Source organism: Leguminivora glycinivorella, chromosome 2 (assembly GCF_023078275.1).
Source record: "Leguminivora glycinivorella isolate SPB_JAAS2020 chromosome 2, LegGlyc_1.1, whole genome shotgun sequence".
In the NCBI taxonomy this organism is placed as follows: Eukaryota; Metazoa; Arthropoda; class Insecta; order Lepidoptera; family Tortricidae; genus Leguminivora; species Leguminivora glycinivorella.
In genome coordinates, this window is record NC_062972.1 from 4,591,904 (window position 1) to 4,605,894 (window position 13,991).

A 13,991-nucleotide genomic window follows, 5' to 3' on the forward strand; every position below is an offset into this window, starting at 1 on the left:
TAATACATACTGATTAGCAGAAATAGGCTTAGAATAAATTTAAAAGTGGAAAACAGTTCCAGCGCTCTGCCAACTGAGCCACCAAGATTTCAACCAAGCCAGAAAAACTAAGGTTAGACATCTACCGTAAGAGGCTATAACCGGCAACCGGAGAAGTCATATTTTACAGTTACGATTAACCAAATTTAACTTCTGATTAGCAGAAACGTCTGCAAACTTAGAATAAATTTTGGAAAACCTAAAGACTACGGCCTCTGGATCGATACTCCAGCGCTCTGCCAACTGAGCCACCAAGACTTGCTTCACGCCCACTATCGAAAAAAAATTGCTAATCGGGCTTATCCGCTATCTGAAAATGCGTTATTTTATTATATTCGTTATTTTATTATAGTCAGAAAATCTGAGGTTGTACAGGGTGGCCCAAAATACGTTGACAAACGTTTGTATTGTTATTTTTCTGTCCTTACACAAATTAAAATATGAAACCTTACTAATTTTTGACCAAATAAATCGAATAGTCTTCAAAATATCTCCTTTGGCTTTGAAGTACAAACGCTAATATTAGAACAAAAAATTAACGATATGCGCTGCACCTCTAGTATGACTTTCGTCTAACTTATTGCACGTATGGCTTGTAAAATATCCTAATGTTTGTAATCAATAAACGGGCTAGGGTTTTAAGATTGATTACAAACTATAATTTATAGTGTTAAATTAGGTGAATTTACATAAGTAGGCTGAAACGAATCTGGAAAAAATGTCTGTACACAATTGGTCTACATTGCAAAATCTTGTGAAATGGACATAAATACTGTTGAAATATCCATGGTGAATGTAGAAATATACAATACATAATATTTATATACTGTGTTTTTTTTTGTTTTCCGTTAAATCCAACATGTCGTTAGGTTCGTTATCAGGAACCACCCTGTTTTACACTTTTAGTTGAATTCGCAAAACATATTTTCGTCGTTTTCATACATACGTGTGAGGATCTTAGGAATTATATTCAAATTAGTGTCAAAGTGAGTGACGGCACATGTCATAACAAATAACATTGGGAAGTGGTAAAGGCTGTCACACACGTGTTCAGTAATTATTTTTATTTTTTAATAACTCGATAACCGTGAGAGGTAATACGCTAATTTCCTAAAGAAATTAATTTTATTTGATCTAAAAAAACTAAACGGAATTCAATAAAAACAGGCTGTATATACATATATTATATTTTGGGCCACTCTGTAGATACACAGGAAAGTACGCAATACGCGTCCTAGAAAGCTTTACCCCCCCCTTCGTTCTATTATATTCGCATGCATGAGTGCGATTATCGAAATTTCGAGCACTAAGCTTAGTTATTCGATGGGTCCATAAACTGCCATGTACTGATTCACGTGCTTCTTCTTCAAGTGTTTCTTCAGCGAAGAGGTTCCAGCGGCCTTGCCCTCGCCGCCGCGCGATAGTTTTGATTGGCACAGTGTACAGATGGCGTGCCTTTGGTTGTCCGCGTCCAACTCGAAAAACCGCCAAACGAGCGATCTCTTGGCTATGGTTCTATGCTTTATAATTGCGACTACTAAAGAACCTGCAAAATAACAAAACTAGTTAGATTAACATAGAATACAGCCTACCTATTAGAAAATAAATTAATATACTTAGTAATGTAATAGTAGTAATAGTAATCACTTTATTGTGTACAACAGTTTATATACAATTTGTAGTAAATGATAGGATCGTTCCAGTAGGTAAGATATATGTATAGTACAGAATTACAGATGTAGTTCGAAAAGGGTTTCCTTCATATTTTTCCGGAAACGTTCGTATTTGTCATGCTAGCTCAGTTAATGTCAGTACATCTTGTACTGGGACTTACTGAAATAGCATGACACGTTCGTACGTTTCCGTAACGATACGAAGTCCTATAATATTTACTACACGCCGTGACATCATTAAATTCTCTACTACTGTTTCTATTAATTTCAACTAGATAATTTTAGTCTTCGCAACATTAGGGACTATCCACACAGGTGGCGCACGTCTTAAGACGCTGACGTCCGTTTCACGTCTTATGACGTGCGTCGCCTGAGTGCGGGTTGCCGCTTATAAAAAGAGTGGTAAATATGAAGGTGGATGGATACAATGGTAGTGGAAGGCCTAAGAAAAGATGGATGGATTGTGTGAACAATGATATGGAAATGACGGCTGATAGAGAGGAATGGAGGAAGATGATCTGCTGTGCTGACCCCAAATAATGGGAAAAGGGCAAGGTAATGATGATGATGATGATATGTTTAGTATCTTTTCCTTGTTTAGTAATTCGTATCGAAATGATACATATTCGTTTTTCTACCCGGTCCTTTGATAGAACTCTCGTGGTTGTGGTTATCATTGCACCGTACAACAACATCGTCGACGGTGGTGATGGAGGCAGTGCAGCCGGCGCGGCGCTGGTGCGTGCCGCACTGCCACTGGGTCTTGGAGATCAGGCTCCTCTTCACGTGGTACTTGTACCCGTGGTAGTACAGGACGCGGCCGCCTTGTCGTGATACTCCGAAGAAAGCTAAGAGTGAGAAATAACATTGGTCGCTTAAATACACCCTGTTTTTATTGAATTCTTTAGATCAAATACAATACAATTTCTCTAAGAAACAAGCGTCCTAACTTTTACGGTTATCGAGTTATTAAAAAAATTAAGATAATTACTGAACACGTGGGTGACAGTCTTTACCAATTCCTAATGTTATTTGTCTTGACATGTGCCGTCAATCACTTGACACTAACTTGAATGTAATTCTTAAGGGTCTCTCACACTAATAAATTAATTTATTATGTATGAAATGATGAACATTTTTTTTTTGCGAAATTAACTAAAAGTGATATACAGGATGATTACTGATGATGAACCTAACTGCGTGTTGAATTTAACGGAAAACAAAAAAACACGGTGTATATCGAAATCTGGATATGTATGAGCGAGTCAAATTCTATTTTTTTACTTCTAAATATATAAAAGAAGAAGCTGACTGACTGACTGACTGACTGACATATCAACGCACAGCCAAAACCGCTGGTCCTAGAGATTTCAAATTTGGCACGTAGGTTCCTTATATAGTGTAGAGGAGCACTAAGAAAGGATTTTCCAAAATTCACCTCCTAAGGGGGTCAAATGAGGGTTCAAAGTTTGTATGGGGAAACAAGATTAGTTTGACTATTTTATTCGAAACTTCACAGGAAGATTCCTTAAGACATTTGACTGAATACGTGTTTCAGGTTTTTTGAAAATTTAACCCCTAAAAGGGTGAAAGGGGGTGATAAAGTCAAAAAATAAATATGGGTATCGTTTTTATGGTTTATCGGGTCGCTGATCACGATAAATACAACGTTTTTAAAATCTAACGAGGCGGAAGTGAAATACATTCTCCCCTGTTGTGGTGCAATGGGATTTAAATATCAAAAAAATATATAAAAGAAGATATTGACTGACTGACTGACATATCAACACACAGCCGAAACCGCTGGTCCTAGAGATTTCAAATTTGGCACGTAGGTTCCTTATATAGTGTAGAGGAGCACTAAGACAGAATTTTCCAAAATTCACTTCCTAAGGGGGTCAAATGGGGGTTCAAAGTTTGTATGGGGAAACTAGATTAGTTTGACTATTTTATTCGAAACTTCACAGGAAGATTCCTTAAGACATTTGACTGAATACGTGTTTCAGGTTTTTTGAAAATTTAACCCCTAAAAGGGTGAAAGGGGGTGATAAAGTCAAAAATCAATATGGGTATCGTTTTTATGGTTTATCGGGTCGCTGATCACGATAAATACAACGTTTTTAAAATCTAACGAGGCGGAAGTGAAATACCTTCTCCCCTGTTGTGGTGCAATGGGATTTAAATATCAAAAAAATATATAAAAGAAGATATTAACTGACTGACTGACATATCAACACACAGCCGAAACCGCTGGTCCTAGAGATTTCAAATTTGGCACGTAGGTTCCTTATATAGTGTAGAGGAGCACTAAGACAGAATTTTCCAAAATTCACTTCCTAAGGGGGTCAAATGGGGGTTCAAAGTTTGTATGGGGAAACTAGATTAGTTTGACTATTTTATTCGAAACTTCACAGGAAGATTCCTTATGACATATGACTGAATACGTATTGCAGGTTTTTTGAAAATTTAACCCCTAAAGGGTGAAAAGGGGGTGATAAAGTCAAAAAATCAATATGGGTATCGTTTTTATGGTTTATCGGGTCGCTGATCACGATAAACACAACGTTTTTAAAATCTAACGAGGCGGAAGTGAAATAGCTTCTCCCCTGTTGTGGTGCAATGGGGTTTAAATATATAAAAGAAGATATTGACTGACTGATTGACATATCAACACACAGCCGAAACCGCTGGTCCTAGAGATTTCAAATTTGGCACATAGGTTCCTTATATGGCGTAGAGGAACACTAAGAAAGGATTTTTCAAAATTCTCCTCTTAAAAGGGTGGAATGGGGGTTCAAAGTTTGTATGGGGAAACAATTGACTATTTTATTCGAAACTTCACAGGAGGATTCCTAAAGACATATGACTAAATACATGTTTCAGGTTTTTTGAAAATTTGACCCCTAAAGGGGTGCAAAGGGGGTAAAGTCAAAAACACAATATGGGTATCGTTTTTATGGTTTATCGGGTAAATACAACGATTTTAAAATCTAATGAGGGACAGGGACAGGGACAGGGCCAGGGACAGGGACAGGGACAGGAACGGGATAGGGTTAGGGTTAGGGTTAGGGTTAGGGTTAGGGATAGGGATAGGGATAGGGATAGGGATAGGGATAGGGATAGGGATAGCGATAGGGATAGGGATAGCGATAGGGATAGGGATAGCGATAGCGATAGCGATAGCGATAGCGATAGCGATAGCGATAGCGATAGGGATAGCGACAGCGACAGCGACAGCGACAGCAACAGCGATAGCGATAGGGATAGGGATAGGGATAGAAATAGGGATAAAAATAGGGGACGGGGATGGGGATAGGGGAGGGACGGGGACAGAGACAGGGACAGGGACGGGACGGGGACGGGGACGGAGATAAAGATAGAGATAGGGACGGGGATAAGAATAGGGATTGGGGTCGGAATAATCGGTCGGCAATCGATATCTAGGCAGTGTAAAATGCAGGTGGCTCAGTGGAAAGGTATTAGTAAGTAGGCATCGGCGAGTATCCTGCATCCGTAATAACTATTACATTCAATGTGCTGTAAGAAGATCGTTGTTTGCTTGCCTTTTATATGTTTACGTTTGCAATAAGTATAAGCAAAATGGAAAAAATTGTAAGCGATAATGCAAGGAAGTACTTTTTACCCTACCGACCATAGCGTCGAGATGCTGGCTATGTGGGTTGTATGAAGTTTCCCCAGTATAAATATTTATATAGGTAAAATACATACATATTCGTACCTACTACCTACGCTGTGGTCGCTGTGTAACAATTCTGCAATCATTGCAAGAATTTCTTTTAAAACAATAGTAATATGTGTAAGGTACAGTCAGTCAAAAAAGTTAATTTTTTGTAAACGTTTCAATAACAATACTTTTATTACGCGGGCGAAGCCGCGGGTAAAAGCTAGTTCTGTATAATCTTTATGCAAAATACAAAATCTAGTTTATTGAGCACAGAGACTGAACTTTCAATTACTTCCATACAATACTCACAGGCACGAATCATTATATAATTATATAACAAACAACTAGCTCGATTAGTATCTTTTTGTTAAATCCGGTCCTCTATCAGTAGGGTCGTGGTTGTAAGTTTCTTTGACATTGACCAGAACATCTTCGATAGTGACCAGCAGGGCAATCATGGTCACGTGATAAATGATAAAACATCTGGCCGTCCCTATCGCACTTACCAATAGTGCGATAGGGACGGCCTGATGTTTTATCATTAATCGCGCGACCATAATTGCCTGCCAGGGAGGTCTTGCAACCTCCGCGCCGCTGGTGCGTCCCACAGTGCCATCTAGTTCTGGAACTACTCGTACTATACTGTTGGACGTGCTAATTGTAGCCGTTGTGGTATAGTATGCGTCCACCCTGCCGTGTCAGCCCAAACCTAACTATAATAAAACATAACCCCTAAATAGAAATGGAAAATAAAACAACAACCTACGTACCATCCTACCTACACCTGGAATTAATTTTGTTAGTTAAAGTGACGAAACAAATTATATGTTGAGAAAATTTGGTTCTGTTGGATTAGGACCTTAAGAGGTTTTACAATTCTGTGGGCCTTTTTCACTAGGCCCACAGAATTAAATCCTTTTATAAGATTAAGTTATAAGTACATACTATTAATAAAGGAAAATATGTATGTACATAATGATTTGTTTAATAGGAATTGAATATAATGAATGACATAAACATAGTTATTTTCAAACTTATATTGAATGTCACAGCAATTATGGTATTATATTGTGCACTTACAAATCACAATTCATAGAGAGAAGAAATAAATTGCGAATTATATCGTTAAAACACAAATGCCTTAGCACAAAATGTACCTGTAGTACAAAATGTACCATACAAGGTTGAATTATGATTTGGAATCATTTCTACAATCTTTTTTTACATTATTTATCACAACACGTCAAGACAAATACACTTATAGATTATTTATAAACAAAAAACATTTGGTATCGATTGAATTATGATTTGGAATCATTTCTACAATCTTTTTTTACATTATTTATCACAACACGTCAAGACAAATACAATTATAGATTATTTATAAACAAAAAACATTTGCACTTTCACACATATAAGTACTTTACGTACAATACAAAAAATGCCTCATTAAAGTATCGGATATGTAACATGCAAAAATGTATAACCTACCGTGAGGAGGGACCCAAAAATTGTGTTTTTTGTGGATATGTAAACCCAATATTTGGTGTGTTGACTAGGTGATAATTCTAAAGTACTGGGTAGTGATAATGTCCAGTGAACTTGACAACTCTGTCTTCAATGGTGGTGACCATGCCCTTGCAGCCGCGTTTCCTGTGGGTGCCGCAGTGCCAGGCGGTTTTTTTGCCTGAATCGCGTTTCTTGTGGTGCTTGTAGCCTCTGTAGAACGCTATCTTATTACCTAGGTGTGATATTCCGAAAAATAACCCTGGAAAATTGTATTCATTGTATTTTTTTCTGAAGATGCCTCTGATAACTGACGAGGATGAACTCGCTTATAAAATCCATTTCGAAAATACTACGGACTTATCAGTAATATAGGACATTTTAAACTAAAGAAATAAATAATAAAACACATATTTATTTTTTAAATAAATAATGGGTTGCCAGGTAAATGAAACCTTTAAGATTATTTTAGTTACTTCCTTTAATTCATTTTATATATTAATAAAATTACTAGTCTATCTGATGGAAACTATTTTTTTTCTCACATTAATAAAAAGTTTATTTGAGCATTTTATTGTACCACAAAAAAATACAAATTAATGTCGTAACGCTCCTTACATTTAATGGAATCTTTATTTTGAGTCATGAGGCATGACTCTGCTCCACATGTAAGCGCTGGTAATAGCCTAGCGGTAAGTACGTGTGGCTTTTGTTCAGGAGGTCGCAGGTCGCACCAATGAGTTTTTCGGAATTTTTGTGCGAAATGTCATTTGATATTTGCCAGTCGTTTTTCGGTGAAGGAAAACATCGTGAGAAACCGGACTAATTCCAATAGGGTCTAGTTTACCCTTCGGGTTGGAAGGTCATATAGCAGTCGCTAAAACTAGTGCCTACGCCAAATCTTGGGATTAGTTGTCAAAGCGGACCCCAGGTTCCCATGACCCGTAGCAAAAGCCGGGATAACGCAAGGATGATGATGACTCTGCTCACACGTCTTCGCAACTAGGATCTTGGATGTAGTTAGATATTGCGTTAGAAGTCTTCAAAGATCATAGGACCATGATTATGGTTATGTGCTCTCAAAAACTGGCCCTCATAGGTAGTGACAGTGCCCGTGCAGCCGCTGCGGCGGTGCGTTCCGCAATGCCACGTGGTTTTACCGTCCTTCTCCTGCTTGCGGTGGTATTTGTAGCCACGGTAATATAGCACCTTGTTTCCTAGCTTGGATGTTCCGTAGTAGAACCCTGGAAGTATGTAGTTTGTTAAGGTGGATCCATACTGCAGTTCACGTTTACCGAGCGACACTGCGCAAGTACCTAACGCGGTACCTAACGTTAGGGACCTAACTTATCTAGTTAGGTAGGTACTTGCTGTTGGACACATATGCAGTACATGTACCTTTAGACTTATTCTTAAAACTACTTACACAAATTATGAATATTCCTATGACAGATAGCCATCAAGCAATAACGATTTGCGACATTCTTAGTGACTTACGTCATTTTGACGGCTTTTAGTATGTGGTGACGCACAAAATGCGATTTCTGGAAATAATAGATTTTGTATGATATAATTTATGTTAGTGGTTATACATACATATAAAAATAGGATTAAAGTTGTCCCCGGTGTTTGTTATTCTCTCACCTACCTGCCTTGAGACCTTTAAGACAAAGAGGATTTACCTGAAACAAAAGAAATCATACCTTAAAATACCGTTTTTATTACACACAGTTTATCATTATGTGTCGAGCCTATTTAAATTCTTTCATGCCATTCACATTGTGCGTTTATTTATTAAAAAAAATGCACCAAAAATGCAAATTATATACAATTTGGAGTCAAATTAATCACTCGGCTCAACACATTACGCAAACTGTTTAAATTGGGCTAAAAAATAATTAACGTTAAATTAACCATGTGCCAAAACATACGAAATAAGTATTGAAGAGTTTTCTGAAGTTATGAAATTCAGTCCACATTATAAATTATTTTCTCACTACGTGTAGTGAGTCTCAGGATGGTTATGGGGTTGGTTAGCGGCCCTCAAGACCATATCGTCGACGGTAATGACGGAGCCCTTGCACCGAAACCTGGCGTGTGTGCCGCAAAGCCATCGCGTTTTCATCCCGCGCTGCGCTCTGCGGTGATATCTGTAGCCTTCGAAGCAAAGCACTCGGCCGCCTTTCCTGGATCGTATGAATACGGCCGCTGAAACAAAACCAAGTTTTAGTAGATACAAAAAGTTGCTGGAAAACAAAATGGTAGGAGGTAACTAATAGTTATTAAACTACGATTGTAAGGAAAAATACGATTACATAAAAATATTACATTTATTTTTAGCGAACACGTCAGCAGTTCACACTCTAGCCGCCGCGAGCTGTCATGCTTGACGATGGGTCTCCATATGACTCGAAACATGTCGCTGAATGCGATATATTAACATGAGAACATCCGTAATTTAAATATTTTAAAAATTCCTATTAATTTAAGATTTGTCTTAATAAAATATGTAGTTTATTAAGAAAAAATATTTTTTATACGTTTCACTCTCCTGAAAAGTAGGTGTTTGTTTTTTACGACATTTGACAGTTTCCGGTGTCGTTATGTTATCTTACACATGATTATGACTGTGGCTAAGCTTCACGATTTCTTCCCCTATGGTGACCGCGGTCGCCGGACAGCCGAGCCGCTGACGCGCCGCGCACTGCCAGCGAGTCTTGCACCCGTGGCGGTGCTCCCGGTGGTACTTGAAACCACCAAGGATCAGTACTTGTCCGCCGCGATTTGTTGGTACAAATATCGCTGGAAAACAGAAAAATTAATTTGCATTGCAGCACCAGTTTATCAATAAAGTTTTTTTCACATTCCTTTTTGCAATCAAATGTCGATTGAAACATCATTTTCTTGGATCATCTTTTTGCAATATGAATATGGGTTGGCAACAGTTAAGCTCCATTAGCGACTTAAGTTGCGTCGCGTTGGCAGAACTCATTCTTAATGTCATGTAAGAAAAGTTGAATATTACATTGCAATTTTCTGTAATGTTCAAAAATTGGGGACATTACAACACACAATTATTTCTATAGGTAAGTATAATAACTTCTATGTTTATGTGTAATTTATATTACTACTGTGTTTTTAAAGAGTGCAACACACAAGGCACATTGAAATACATATTTTTACACAAATTAGTATTTTAAAAGATACTATGTATCAACCAGTGTTCTAAATCAGCTTCCGGCATGAGGCCGTGGTTGTGGTTGTCGGTGAACTTGATGACGGTGTGGTCGACGGTGGAGGCGCGAGCGATGCAGCCACTCCTGCGCCGCTCGGCGCACTGCCACTTCTCCACGTAGCCGTTGTGGTGCTCTCGGTAGTATTGGAACCCCCTGTGGCAGAGGACGCGACCGCCACGCTTCGTTCGACGGAATATTGCTAAAAATTATTTCTTTTTTAGTACGTAATTTGGCAAACGTATTGAAAACACAATCTTACACCGTGTCTTGCGTGGGCGCCGTCGCGTCTCATACTTCCATATCGATAAGGTTTGATTTCGTATGCGTCGCATCGCCGTCGCGCGACCATCACGCGACCGTCGCCCACGCAAGCCACGGCGTTAGGTAGAAGTAGCCACGAGGCACAAGTTGTGCAGCACAAAACTCAATATAATTAATTGAAATACGGTTGTACTCACGTTATTATATCGCTATTGCTGCGACATGTTTCGGGCCAATTCGGAGGCCCCTCTTCAGGCATATAGGAGTTAAGCCGTGGCTAAATGTGGAGTTCACGCGGTCGCGTGAACTCCTATATGCCTGAAGAAGGGCCTCCGAATTGGCCCGAAACATGTCGCAGCAATAGCGATATAATAACGTGAGTACAACCGTATTTCAATTAATTATTTGAATATGTCTCACGAAAGTTTAACGTGTAAAACTCAATATACTTATTGAGAATATGTTGGCAAAAAGCAGCCAGTTATTATTTAGAAGTTTTTATTTCTTATCACCACCGTAAAATCCACAAGAGTGCAAAGTAATTTCATACAAATTTTAACTTGATGTCTTAAGCTTTTGAATCATAAATATTGAATAAATTGATGGATTTGATTTAGTTTCATGTTTACAGTCAGTATTTTGTTCGTGTTGGTGTGGTAAAAAATTGTGTTTCACTCGGTGGCAAAGTTTGTTTAAACTTCGTGCTTTGATACCCTCGTAACGCTCAAGATTCCACTTTTTGAATCATTCGCTACGCTCGCGGTTCAATATTGGAGTCTTTCTCTTGCTCGGGTATTAATCAATATTGCACATGCGGTTAAACAACAACTTTGCCACCTTGTAAAACAAATAACCACTGGTTGGTATGGTTTTAAATGGTTAAGGGAGGCAACAGGTGACCCTCGCGCCGGCAGCTTTCTCGCGCAAAGAATTGCTATTGCAATACAGCGCGGGAATGCTGCTTGCGTGATGGGCACCCTGCCGAGGGGCCAGGGCCTGGAGGGTAGTTTTTAGGTTTATTTATTTTTTATATAAGTTATAGTTTAAGTTTTTTTGTCCACTATCTGTACTAATGTATAATCATAATCATAATCAATTTATTAATAAAAATTTTTGTAGAAGGTAATAACCACTCCTTTTACCTTTCGCTTATACTTAAAACAATAACTGTTAAAGTGATAGGTAAAATTAAGAAACAGTAAAATTTTGAAACATATTTACTTAAGGAATATCTGAATGACACATATTGTTAGTGGTAATAATGATAGTTATAAGATTGTCAAGTTAATAAGTAAGTAGACATTAAATTAATGCATGTGACACACATTACTTGCATGTCTCTATGACTAAACAAGGAGAACTGTTCTACTTAAGTATTAAGACCTTATTGTAAATACCATGTTTAAGCAAATAAACTTCTGAATCTGAAATATTTTAAAAATCTTTGATTCTAAACCTCAGCAGTAGATGACTATTGAAAGAAATGTACAGTCGGTGATAAAAGCTTATGCCAAAAATGTAATTTTTGCGAAAAAACTTATGTTAAAAAAATACCTTCCGAGGGCTGTTCCGAAAGTTTTTAGCTGCTCCAGTTGTATTCATGCGATCTGTATTAATACTGTTTTGAGGGACTTTTCATTATTGACTAAGATGATGTAGATTTGGGTTTAGAAAGAGATTAGTTACTCTTTATATTTGTTTAATTAGAACGCGTCGACGTCTAATTAACGCGAACATTTATGATCAATTCTTCAGACTCTTTCGTACTGTGATTTAACGTTATTTTTTCATTGAAAAAGTTATTGTATTTATCTTAGGTACTAATTTATATATGTAGGTACTAATTGAGAATCTTTACTGTTTATTTACGTAAAACTGAGCTTGATTGCGTAAATATAATACTTAGCGACATAGTGGAGGGTGACAAAGGAGTCATGTCCTAAAACCATGAATATCAGATGTATACAAATAAGTACATCAAACAAACCCAACGTCTAGTAATTCATGCATGGAAAATAGCAGAAAGACACAGTTGATCAATCCCGGGGGGATCCCAGCATGCTATACAAATATTTGCATGCCAGATTCGATAAATTAAAAAAAATATTTTGATGGAGTCAGAAATTCCATATAAAACGGCTTTTGGTAAAAAAAAACTGTAGTAAATTAATTATTCTCATTAGTCTCATAATTTCTTTTGAATATGATTTGTATTAAAATATCCCACAGACTAGAATAACATTTATTCAAATCGCATGAGTAGAGCCTGAGTAGCTAACAACTTTCGGAACAACCCTCGTACTTACTACTGGAGTAGTCATTAGTCTTCAGTTATAGTTTTTGATGAAGTAATTAATCTTCAGTAAACCTAAATATTGTCTCAATTTAAAATATAAGCTAGTTTTTCTTCTGCTCTAGGGCTAAACTTAAAAACAAAAATATAAAAGTATTAGAATGTTTATTAATTATTATTAATAAAATAACTATAAAATAACTATAAATGCAAGTAGACTGATACAATAAATTTCGTCGTATCAAAAAATTAGGTAATACTTAAAATTATGAAATTATCATAACAACTCCAAAATGTCACATTCTAATTAATAATCAGTTTTTTTTCATTATTACACTATGATGTTGAGTTCTACAAGTATCCACTGAACACGCCTACCATGGCTACCATAAATAACCGGTGGACACTCTATTTAATAATGCAAACATTGTAAAACCGTGGAGAATGATGATGAAACATTGTAAAACATGGAAGAAATTAATCAGTTACATTTGCCCCCCAGTCGGGATTTGCCCCGCTGTAACTTAAAAAAATAAACACTTAAACGTTTAAAACGTGAATAATATTCATACTTATTATACTTACTTATTAAACACATCTCCCGTAGCTGATCGATGTGAATTCCGCCAATGAAAATAAAATCATTCTTCGCAGCTAATAGCCACTGTAGCGGCACCCGTCGCGTTGCTCCGGGACCGAAGCACATGCATGACGTCACACCTTCAAGTTGTAGGTACTTCGGCTAGCCAAGTCACGTCGGGTAGGGATACATTTGATACTGCTCATTTGTAAACCCGATTGCTGTATGTATGTATGTATATGTCGCAGTAAGATAGATAAAGCCGTTATATAGTTATAACCCTAGGAATATAATTATACGTCGTAACATAGTTAAACGAAAGCGATTAATTGCTATCTTACTAGGAATATAACTATAATACGTTACTAGTTTAGTCATATAGTTATATGACTGGATTCAGTTTAGTGAAATGATTGTAGGCAGGAGTGCGGCGGTGCGGCGGAGATATAGTTATAACCCTAGGGAATCTAGGGATATAATTATATGTCGTAAACATAGACAAAAGCGATTCATAACCATCTTACTAGGAATATAATTATAATACGGTATTTAATATCGTGCAAGTTTAAATCAGTGTTTTATAATACTGTATAGCGGGACGATTTGGAATAACAACACCGTCACTGACGTTAGAACAAAGTTTATTTTGTATCAAACATAGTACACAAGGTTTGGTAACTAAACAAACGAATGCAAGCTATATTAGTTAAAACGTAAC

At 37.2% G+C, this 13,991-nt stretch overlaps 2 protein-coding genes across 2 annotated transcripts; both read right to left on the reverse strand.

Moving 5' to 3' along the window:
- Window positions 1-511: 511 nt before the first annotated feature.
- On the reverse strand, window positions 512-9,321 carry LOC125235121. The gene is made up of 6 exons (XM_048141561.1): window positions 9,264-9,321; window positions 8,954-9,111; window positions 8,552-8,585; window positions 8,064-8,147; window positions 2,351-2,560; window positions 512-1,585 (listed from the first exon to the last, which is right to left on the reverse strand). The coding sequence occupies exons 1-6, from the start codon at window positions 9,319-9,321 to the stop codon at window positions 1,356-1,358; spliced, it is 774 nt and encodes a 257-aa protein (XP_047997518.1). The 3' UTR covers window positions 512-1,355.
- LOC125241583 lies at window positions 9,228-13,499 on the reverse strand. Its single transcript, XM_048150133.1, has 3 exons — window positions 13,279-13,499; window positions 10,122-10,338; window positions 9,228-9,705 (listed from the first exon to the last, which is right to left on the reverse strand). Exons 1-3 carry the CDS (start codon window positions 13,397-13,399, stop codon window positions 9,537-9,539), a joined length of 507 nt encoding a protein of 168 aa, XP_048006090.1. The 5' UTR covers window positions 13,400-13,499; the 3' UTR covers window positions 9,228-9,536.
- Between the last annotated feature and the right edge of the window lie 492 nt (window positions 13,500-13,991).